At 40.2% G+C, this 11310-nt stretch overlaps 1 protein-coding gene across 1 annotated transcript; it reads left to right on the plus strand.

The window, feature by feature from the left end:
* The first annotated feature begins 5344 nt into the window (after positions 1–5344).
* Positions 5345–10099, plus strand: tpt1 (tumor protein, translationally-controlled 1). The gene is made up of 6 exons (XM_019882516.1): positions 5345–5461; positions 6282–6349; positions 7866–8053; positions 8156–8264; positions 9585–9701; positions 9787–10099. The coding sequence occupies exons 1-6, from the start codon at positions 5434–5436 to the stop codon at positions 9787–9789; spliced, it is 513 nt and encodes a 170-aa protein (XP_019738075.1). The 5' UTR covers positions 5345–5433; the 3' UTR covers positions 9790–10099.
* Positions 10100–11310: the final 1211 nt, after the last annotated feature.

Below are 11310 nucleotides of genomic sequence, written 5' to 3' on the forward strand. Positions count from 1 at the left end.
AAAAAAACGACCATGTATGGTATGGTGTTTTGGGACGAAAAAAATGACCATGGACATCAGGCGTTTCTGGCCGAAAAAAAATGACCGTGTATAGTCAGGCGTTTTTAGGCAAAAAAAAAACGACCATGTATATATAGTAAGGCGTTTTTAGAAAAAAAAAACGACCATGTACAGTATGGCGTTTTTAGCCGAAAAAAAACCCCATGTATAGTATGGCGTTTTGACCTAAAAAAACGACCATGTATAGTAAGGCGTTTTTGGCCGAAAAAAACAACCATGTATAGTCAGGCGTTTTTGGCCGAAAAAAACGACCATGTATAGTAAGGCGTTTTTCGAACAAAAAAAACGACCATGTATAAAGGCGTTTTAAGCCAAAAAAACGACCATGTATATTAAGGCGTTTTTGGCCGAAAAAAACGACCATATATATTTATATAGGAAGGCGTTTTTAGGAAAAAAAAAACGACCATGTATAGTAAGGCGTTTTTAGCCGAAAAAAATGACCATGTATAGTCAGGTGTTTTTAGAACAAAAAAAACGACCATGTATAGTCAGGCGTTTTAAGCCAAAAAAACCACCATGTATATTAACTCATTTACACCCTTTGACGTATAAATACGTCAATTAGCGCATAGCCGTTCCCTCCCAATGACGTATTAATACGTCAATCACGTTTTTTCATGGGGGAGGGTGCAAGAGAGTCTGATGCAACTTCTCACCAAAGGATTAGGCTTGACGGCAATGTTAAATAGCAAAAAAATGGCCATCGGGTAGCAGTGGTGCAAAAATCCACGAGGATCACGCAGCAGAAGTAGTAGAAAGGGCGTATAGTGGAGGAGGGGCGTATGTGGATAGTGGATTACCCGAAAAAAACGACCATTCATTGTAAGGTGTTCAAGGCCGAAAAAAACGACCGTGTATAATAAGGCTTTTTTGGCTGAAAAAAACGACCATGTGTAGTAAGGCGTTTTTAGTCGGCAAAAAACGACCATGTATCGTCAGCCGTTTTGTAAATTGTTCCTTGGTGTGAGTGTGAGCGCGAATAGTTGTGCGGAGAAGAGGATCAGAAAATGGATGGCCACACACATTTTTGAGAACGCATTGGATGACCAGAATCAAACCATGCACTTAGGCAGCGCGGGACCAACGAACGAGCCATTCGACTTTCTGGTAGGGAATGAATGCTCTGTATTGTCCCTCAGTGTGAGTGTGAGCGCGATTAGTTTTGCGGGGAAGAGGATCAGAAAATGGATAGCCATATATGTTTTTGAGAACACACAGGATGGCTGGAGCTGGAATCGAACCCTACCGCTTCGCAGTGCAAAGCCGACGCACTAAACATTTGTCTACCAGTCAGGTGATGAGCAAACACTATTGTCCGTAGATGTGAGTGTGAGTACGAATAATTTTGCGGAGAAGAGGATCAGAAAATGCACCGCCATGCACATTTTTGAGAATGCACAGGAAGGTCGGAGCCGGATTCGAACCCTGCACCTCTGCAGCACAACGCTGACACACGAACAATTCGACTACCAGGCTGGTCATGATCATTCTACAGCAGAGGTATCAAAGTCAAGGCCTGGGGGCCGGATTTTTTTTTTTTTTTGGTTTGTTTGTTTATTGAATATATAAAACACACAATACAACAACAAATTGACAAAAGTGAAGGCAAGCAAAAATTGTAAAAAGGAAAAGAAAAAACAGTCATCATCACAATTTTATGTTCAAAGGAGTAGGAATAAGTAAGAAACTTATCTAGTCCTACCCCTTGTTATGTAGTAACATATGAATTGATCCTTTTTCAATACAAGAAAGAAAGGAAAAATCAACATATCATCAAATTGTTTTATCCTTATGTGTACTGTACTTATCTATTTATACAACTTTCGGTTTGTATATACATACTCACTCTTGCACATTTTTATGTCAATTTTTTCATTTTCATAATAAATATTACATTTCATTAATACATTTAATAAGTTGATCAATGTAATTCTGATGTATTACTATATTTTAAAAGTATATCACATTTATTGGCTTAACTCTGATTTGTGTAGTTTTTTTGTACTAAAATAATGAATTTGTTTTTGAACTCGACAAGCGATTTACTCATTTTCAGGTCCGTTTCGAAATTATTCCACAGATTGACACCTATTACTGATATACTCCTTTGCTTGATGTTTGTTCTTGTTTTGGATTTTTTGTATTGGTTAGTACTCCTTAAATTATAACAACTTTCTCTAATTTCAAAAATCTTCTGCATGTTTTGGCAAAGGAGGTTATTAGGTACTTTGTACATTAATTGGGCGATTTTAAAGTCAACCAGGTCATAGAATTTCATTGTGTTTGATTTGATGAATCGTGGATTCGTGGGTTCTATATATTTAGATCTATTGATTATTCTGATTGCTTTTTTTTTTGTAGTTTTAAAACAGGGAGTGTGTTTGTTTTGGAAGCGTTTCCCCATATTTCCACACAGTAGGTCATATATGAAAGCAATAATGAGTAGTATAATGTGTACAAAGATCTTTTATTTAACACATCCTTAGTTTTGTGGAGGATCCCTATAGTTTTGAATATTTTACTTTTAATGTTGTCTATGTGCGGCTTCCAGGATAGTTTAGTATCTATTACTAATTCAAGAAACTTATTTTCATACACTCGTTCTATTTCAATTGAGTTTACCTGTATTTTAACTTGGTGTTTAATTGGTCTCGTGCCAAAAACAGCTAATTTAGATTTTTTCAAATTTAGTGATAATTTATTCCTGTCGAACCAGTTTTTTAATTTGTTTAATTCATTTTCCACAGTTTTGAGGAGCTGTTTCATATTTTCTCCAGAGCAGTAGAAAGTTATATCATCAGCGAATAGGACACATTTGAATTGTTTTGAGACACTACAGATATCTTTTATATATAAGATGAATAGTTTTGGTCCAAGCACAGACCCCTGAGGAACTCCATGGGTAATCTTCAGTAGGTTAGATTTTTTTTTTTATTGTTGAACTGCACGTACTGATACCTGTTTTCTAAATAACTTTCAATCCATATATATGCTATGCCTCTAATACCATATCTCTCTAATGCATTCAATAATATACTATGATCTATTGTATCAAAAGCTTTTTTTTAGATCTAGAAAAATCCCAACAGTAAATTCTTTATTGTCTATATTAGTGGCTATTGCTTCCACAAGCTCCATTACTGCCATTGAGGTCGTCCGTTTTTCTCTGAAGCCACATCATTTTATGTGGCCCGTGAAAGCAAATAAAGCATGTCAAGTTCCATGATGCTTGCAGTCTGAACCAAAATGTCAAATTGTCATACGTAATCCACAATAACAGTCATTATTCTTGATTTCTGATTTGAAACTTATTCATCAATTTGTTGTGCACTGTGTATGTAATATGTAGAGGTGATTAAACACATATGTGGTTTCCCAAAATTCATAACGGCCCTCCAAGGCAAACCGTAACCACAATGTGGCCCGTGACAAAAATGAGTTTGACACCCCTGCTCTACAGGGTTCCCACGGGTGTTTAAAGTTAATAAAAATGCAGCAAAAAAGAAGTTGTAAACTTATGTTCTTAATTGCTCTTAATTTTCAGGGAAAGCTTCTAAAACCAGTCAACCTGTGGTGTTCATTTCATCTGAGTATGTCATTTTCCCCAACTTTCCAATTAATAGTTTTGTCGGAAAATGTGCCTGGCGCCCTTCCCCTCAAACCCCACTGTCGTGCTACATGCCTTCCTGGTTCCCGCTCTGCTTTTCCTGCCGTCGCCGGTCAGTTCCGATGATGATCACATGATATCTTCGAGTCATTTTGGGCCAATTTGACATACAGTATGTCAAATAATGGTTGCCGTCAATTTGACACACAGTATGTCAAATAAAGGGTTAGCTGATTGCCCCTAAAAATAAATATGTGCCCTTCCTTTGGCAGCAATGATTTGAACACCAGCTCAGTGATATGTGGCTTTCTGTTCTTTAAATCCACTGTGAATCGCCTGCTGAATGGAGAAAAAGTCCTTAAAAATTGGCTAAATTAGCCCTCAAAAGTCCTTAAAAGGTCCATAAATAAAAATCAAATGGAAGAGTGGGAAACCTGTAAATATCCAAAAACAATTTGTACTGTATGTTAAGTGCTTCACCTGGAACAATTGTATGACAATAACATGACAATTAAAAAAATAATAATTAATACCAGAGATAAATATTTTAACGTATACAGAACGCTACAGATGTGCTTTGATCGTCGGATTAATCTTAATTTTTACTGCACGTTTGTTTGTTGAACTGTATGTTTGTACATTTTTTTCTTCCCAGATGGCGCTCGAGTTGGCAGCCGTAGGCAAGTGCTCTTCAAGAGCCTTGCTTTTTTTTTTTTTTTTTTTTTTTAACTTTTATTTTGTCACATGGTGTTTGGTGTTACGTGATGTGGATTGTTTTCATCTTTTTTTTGGCCACGGCATTCGTCAAAAGATAATAATCTGCTTGGTGGTTGCGCCTTCTCAGCAGCGCGTGAACCAGCACTGACCGATTCTGATTGGGAGGAATTTCGATCGCCATTTGGACTGTCGGAACTGGACAGCCCCGGGGTGCTTCTGTTTTCTGCGCCTGTCACGGGCAGTTGAGGATGAGGAGAGAGGAGCGTCGGATCGGCGCGGAACGCAGATGCGTATTTGGAGCTGGGAGTCGCGGCTTGCAATTGAATTGGATTTACCTGGGACAGGAGAAGTGAACCAATCGCTTTTTTTCGTCAATGGACGCTGCAGCTTCTTGTTTACTTTGAAACTTAGGTTGTAGCCGACGTGTGTACATTTTGGAGCATGACGTCTCCGAGCCACTGGTGAAAGGACACTTTGATTCTCTCTCTCATCTAAAACTGCTTCAAACAACAAAGCGTATGAGGGAAATGTGGTTAAAATTGCACGACTGTCCGTGTTTTTATGTTTAGTGTTGTGTTTATTATTTTACTTTATGTTAACTGTTTTGTTAAGCACTTTGTTACAGCTGCAGCTTTTGTGAAAGCGCTATATAAATCAGGATGTGTTGTATTATTTCAGATGCGGTTTAAGTGCTGTACAAAGTTAATAATTTCGTGTAAAAAAATTCAGCACTAGCGGTTTAAAATGAGTTTGAAATTGTCTCAGCTGTAGCGGGATTTCGAGCAAAGGCAACATTTCGTTGTTTCACCACGGTCCAAAAAAAACCCGGAAAAAAAGTGATTACTTTGGTGTAGTACCGGCCTTGGCCACACCGTGAGTATGGCAGCAAAGTCCGCGAGTCAAAAGTTAGCAATAGCCCACCCCCATGATGACGTCAACGGGATGTAAATGGTCCGCATCGTGGCCTACTCGGCCTTTTCCTCTCGCGTTTGGTTTGGGGCGGCTTGGTTTCTGTCGCGGCAAGATTGAACACCAAAGCGGCAAAAATGATCATCTACAAGTGTATCATCAGCGGTAGGTCGTTTCTTGATCTACCTCCCCCCCTTATTGCTTTCACAATCGCCGTCGCGGAAGTTATTTGAGAGGTTAAAAAAAATGTTTCAAAACAGTTCTTAGCTAGCGTCCGCTAATTCGCCGCCCAGCTAACTCGTGCCGTCGTGGTTCTAATGCTAATGCTAAAAAGATGACGCCATTACGGCGACCATTGTTCGAGGGTTACCGTTACAGTTTAAATAAATCGTGTAACGTTTGAGACGGCTCCTTCTGAACGTTGATGGCGCCCCGGAGTCGTGTAGTAGTACTCGCTCGCTTGTACAGTAGTTTAAACGCTGAGGGAAGATGTCTTCATGATCGATCTAAACTTAGCATTAGCGTCACACCGACGAGAATCTTCTCCCCCATCTGCTTTATTGGCGTACGTTTATACCTAGAGACCGTTTGGGCGTTTAGTTGATAGCCAATTTAAGGTCTACAGCACGTACTAGTACCCTCTGGACAATCCGGCGCACTCAATAACCGCCCGTCTTTAATTTCGTCATACTCGTAGGCAAACTGTGTTAATAGTTAGGCCCAACGGTGCACTAGTATTCAAAGTGCGTCACTAGTAGCACTACTAGTATCGTGTCACCTAATTCCCATTTTTACCTAATTGGTAGCATACAGTTGTCTTACTAACCACTAAGCCAAAATTTATTAACTGTCGTGGAAAAACATGATTAGTAAGGCTGTCACTACATTAGGGCGCTGATTTGAAACTCGTAAGCTGGACGTGTCATCTGGTATTGAATAAAATTAACTCATTTTCCCCATAAAAATGTTTCTCATTCATGCTTAGAGGATGAGATGTTCTCAGACATCTTCCCGATCAAGGAGACTGCAATCTTCTATGAAGTGGAAGGAAAGGTAGGCCAGTAACATGCATGGTACAAGGAAGAAATGTTTTGCTATGTTAGCTCAATGACTCATGGACACCTCATCATGTTTGTTAGTCATCTGCTGCCGAAACATCACACAACACGTGAATGACTAACATAGCTACATGGCGACACAATTAAGACTTCTGATAGGAGCTCACCTAAATGCAGAGGTGGAGGATCATTTCCTGGCCAGTGAGGGTATCTGATCTGGCCCTGTTCTAAATTCAGAAGCACTGCTATTAAGAGCTCAAAAATATTTCACCCACTAATGTTCAGAACGTACTGCAGTGATTCCCCACTTTTGAGCAGCCGGAAGTTGTTTCATTTCACTTAATTTATCCCAAATTGGGATTTCTGCTGGTCATTCAAAAGAATTAAGTGATTAAATGGATTATGTGAAAATTAAGGCAAAATGTCATTTAAAAAGAAAAAACTGTGTCCAGGTGCCTGATTTAAATTAAGACACCTTTGGTAGGATGCGAGTTAGCACTGAGAACTCAGCTTGGCTGACCCAGCTCTCCAAGGGGTCTGCATGGGCCAAGTGTATAAGATAAGATATCCTTTATTTGTCCCACACTGGGGAAATTTACAGCCTTCAGCAGCAAGATTGTGGGTAGAAAGAAGTATGCCTGGCTTGTCACTTGCAATGACCCCAAGTCACTTCCTCTTTAGAATTGAGGTGTATTTTAATCGATGCCTGAAGATGCCCAGTGTAACTGGTGTTATTTCTGGCCCGTTGGTTGGAAAGCTGCATCACAAATAACACTTCACTCTATTGAACTGCTGAACTTTGCTTGCCTTTGCGAAGGCACCTTCGCTGCGGTTTGGCTTTTGCATGAGGCAGACTATGTTCGTGCACATGGAGCCTCTTTGATGGCTGCTTCTTACTTTTGCACGGATGAAAACGTCCCTCTTCATGGTGGAAGAATTTCTTCCCCAAAAGCAATCCTCACGAGTTCATTGTTTTGATTTCTCCATCCCGACTGGTTCAAATGCACTCTCTAGAAACTACACGCAACCGCATCCCTCCTCTACTTCTACTTGTTCTGCAGCATGATCCTGGCTGATCTCTTACAGCTGCCACACGCTGGACAAATTTTAAAAGATACATCATTGGTAGGCAGTCGAAGTAGCTTTACTTATTGTACTTTTATATCATGGGGAATAAAGGTGCTAATAAGTAAGAGTATGAAAAACTTGAAAGAATATATATTTTTTGTACATTTAATGCAGATACAAAATGTGTTATGAATCACAAATTAACCATGGAAACGAATGTGTGTGCATGTGCGTTAGGACGAGGGCATTAAGTTTGTAATAATTAAACATTGACCTTGGGTGACAATTTGCATGCCCGCAATGAAGAGGTTGGATTCCTTTCTGGAATGCACCCTCTCAAAAAAATCCATTGGATTGCTCTAGCGTGCAATATTATTCAGCCATTTGAAAAGCAAACTTCAACAACTGGTGATGCCTACTAAATTGTCCCACTTGTGTTTTAGGTCGTCACCACCACCTCAGGGGACATCGACGACTCTTTAATCGGCGGTAACGCATCGACTGAGGAGCAAGCGGAGACCACAGATGTGTCTGTGACATCTGGCGTGAACATCGTCCTTTACAGCAAGCTGCAGGAGACTACCTACGACAAGAAGAGTTACCTCGCCCACATCAAGGCATACCTCAAGAGGTGCGTCACCCCGTGCTTAGCCGTCTTGTCTTTCTATATCGATTGGCATACTTTAAAGGGATGTTCTGGTGCGCCGTCTCAAGCATTTCCTTTCTTGTTCAGCATAAAGGCAAAGATGCAAGAAACCAACCCTGAAAGAGTGGAGCAGTTTATGCTTGACGCCAATAATGAAGTGAAAAAGCTTCTCCAAGGAGGTTTCAAGGATTTACAAGTAACTACATGTGCACGCGCTCACTGCAAAACATACAGGGGCGGGGATGCTTTTCAAATCTTCCTTCTTTTGGATGAACCTTATTTTTGAGGATCAGCTCACAGTCCCCATCTTCTGATTTATTTAACTTCAGCTTTCGGCATGTCTGCGGAATACCGGATTTTCAAATTTTCATTAAAATTCCTCCGGAAAATTGAGGGGAAATTGCCTAAAATTAATCCGGGTTTTAGTTGACAACATTGAACGAACACGCGTTTGAGTTCGTTGTTTTGATGTCACGAGCGTAGCCGTGTTGAGGCACTAACACCAGTAACAGAAGATCTTTTCGGCTCTTTATAAACACACTTGCTAAACCCCAGTGGAACGAATTAAAGACGCCTTGGACAAGACAGCTGTTGTAGTAAAAATATATATATTTGGACAAAAAAGGAAACACAGATTAGCAGAAAAACGCGTGCGTCCGACTTGGAGCGTTGTGCCGTCTCGGTTATCTTATTTTAGCTGTTGTCATAGTTCAAAGTTTCTTTGATGTGTGACGTCCATTGCGTTGGCGGTGATTGGTTGAAACCAAAAGACGCGTGTGTGCGTACATGTTCGCATGCATAGCAGAGAGCAGCGGACTATCGACTGCTGAGGCGCGCTTCGCTCGAGTGGCGTCGCTACAACAGTAACACCAGGTAGATGGGCAAGCTGACATATGTTACAGCTTTGAAAAAGTAGAGCTGTGGTGTTGGTTTTTAAAACGGATACTTTATGCTTTTCAGTCTCAACCAACACAGACATGTCTTTCTCCGTCTCCGTGCCTTCTCTTCTGTCGTTTTACTCGAGAGGCGTTCAAGGACCGCCTCTGAGGCATATACGTGGATTGCGATTTCTTCAGCCGACACGTTAGAATTCTCTTTGCCTCATTCAGCATTCTGCTCTGTTTTCTTGCAGTCATTTTTACTGGACGACTTCTACTTAGAACTCAACTGTATTTATCGAGCCCTTTTAAAACAACCATCGCCGTATAAAACGTGCTGTACATAGGAACGTAACGGTGCTGAACATCCTCCGTTTTGCAGATAATTTGTCTAACAAAAGCAAATCAACAGCAGACAGGCTTCAGAAGAAGGAAATGCATTTGAACCCTACTCGAGCAATAAAGATTCTTTTAAAAATGTCATCTGGGAAACCAACTATAGTCTTCTGGGGCCTCATACAAACCAACCATTTTGATGATTTGCACTGAAGCAAAAAAAAAAAAAAAAAAGACTGCTCACCTGCTCGTTTTTTTTATAGTGTCTTGTCTTTCTTTAATCCCAGTTGTCTTCATGTCAGTTTTTCATAGGGGAGTCCTTGAACACTGACGGCATGGTTGCAATCCTGGACTACCGTGAGGACAATGTCACACCTTTCATGCGCTTCTTTAAAGATGGCGTCAGACCTGAGAAATGTGTAAGTACACAAGGACAAATGTTAAATGTACTACTATGCCAAATGTTGCATACTATTTCTAAATCATTGATTGTTGTTTTTGCAGTAACGACATGGACTAACCTGTTTATCAACTGGCTGCTGCTGCTTCTCCCTAAACGCACCGAGAGCAGAATGCATCATTTGCTATATTTACATCATGGCCCGGTGAACAATAGTTTTAACTTTTTTCCCTTGGCGAATAGATTTGACTTTTTTTGTCAGTAAAACTGAAGGAAAATTCTCAAAGCTCCCAGATTTGGACTTTTTTGACATCGGGCAAAAATGACTGCTTTCCTCCACACTCTGGGTACATGGTTGCATTCAAAATTTCATCTCCATTATGGCTTTAAGTTGGAAATAAATCTGGAGTACCATTTTTTGCTTGTTTACTTTTTTTAATGGGATTGACGAACTTATGTGACTAATTGGGATATTGGCTTCAGTAACTAGTAAGCAAATACATTCTGTGTGATCGAGGACTGCAAGGGTTTGGGGTAAGGTTGCAGTCAAACTAGACATGTACACAAATTATTTTGAAAGGGGACATCAACCCAAAAATTGTCAATACAGTAATATGTTCTACACCCCCCCCCCGAACAAACAGTATTCCGGTTAATACCAAGTTTGCGGAATAGGAGTTCAGCGGCAAAACCCGTCTGTTTTTAGCCATCTCGGGGGCCGGATATTTTTGCCACTTGCTGTCAGAGGAAAACGACATCAGTTGCTCAAGGATGAATTAATGACCAATCGCTGACCAACTGTTTTCAGAAATTGAGACGCGATTAGTTGTTACCTGAGCCCTGACTAATCGGGCTGCATAAAGCTAATTGTGAAGACAACTGTTGAATTGAGTGCAATTTTTTTTGTGGTTCATTTTGACACAATGCCTCAAAACCAGATTTTTTTTCTACAGCGTCGCATGCAAACATGTACTAGTTTGAAGATGGATGAAGGGAAAAAACTCCCCTTTGACACTGAAAAGGCTTGAGAAAATCAGTTACTAAAATAGATGGAAAACACTCCAGATCACAGGTATCAAACCCAAGGCCTGGGGGTCAGATCTGGCCTGCCACATACACTGTACAATACATCCTGATTTATATAGCACTTTCACAATAGCTGCAGCTGTAACAAAGCACTTTAGAAAACAGTTAACATGAAGTAAAATAACTCCTAACATAAAAACACAGTCGTGCAATCTTAACCACTCCCTCATACATACATTTTGCTGTTTGAAGCAATTATAGATGAAAGAAGAGAGAATCAAAGTGTCCTTTCACCAGTGGATCAGACGTCATGCTCAAAATGTGCACGTTGGCTACAAGCTAAATTTGAAACTCAGCAAGAAGCTGTGGCGTCCAGTGATGAAAAAAGAGATTGGTTCACCTCTCCTGTCCCATGTAAATCCGCATCAATTCCAAGCGGTGACTCTCAGTTCCAAATACGCATCCACGCTCCGCATTTTGCGTGGCCCCCTGAAAGAAAATCATGTGTGTCAACTTGTATGATCCTTGCTAAAAAAAAAAAGGAGTGAATTGTCATGTGTAATAAATGTTGAGGTGTTGCAATAATTTTGTTACCCTTACAA

The sequence above is a fragment of the Hippocampus comes genome, unplaced genomic scaffold, assembly GCF_001891065.2.
Source record: "Hippocampus comes isolate QL1 unplaced genomic scaffold, H_comes_QL1_v1.1 scaffold111, whole genome shotgun sequence".
In the NCBI taxonomy this organism is placed as follows: Eukaryota; Metazoa; Chordata; class Actinopteri; order Syngnathiformes; family Syngnathidae; genus Hippocampus; species Hippocampus comes.

Bases quoted from the DNA above. Each gene is read 5' to 3' on its own strand.
- tpt1 (XM_019882516.1), top strand. From the start codon at position 5,434: ATGATCATCTACAAGTGTATCATCAGCG. The intron at 6,350-7,865 runs GTAGGCCAGTAA...CTTGTGTTTTAG, and splicing joins TCTATGAAGTGGAAGGAAAG to GTCGTCACCACCACCTCAGG. The intron at 8,265-9,584 runs GTAACTACATGT...TCTTCATGTCAG, and splicing joins GAGGTTTCAAGGATTTACAA to TTTTTCATAGGGGAGTCCTT.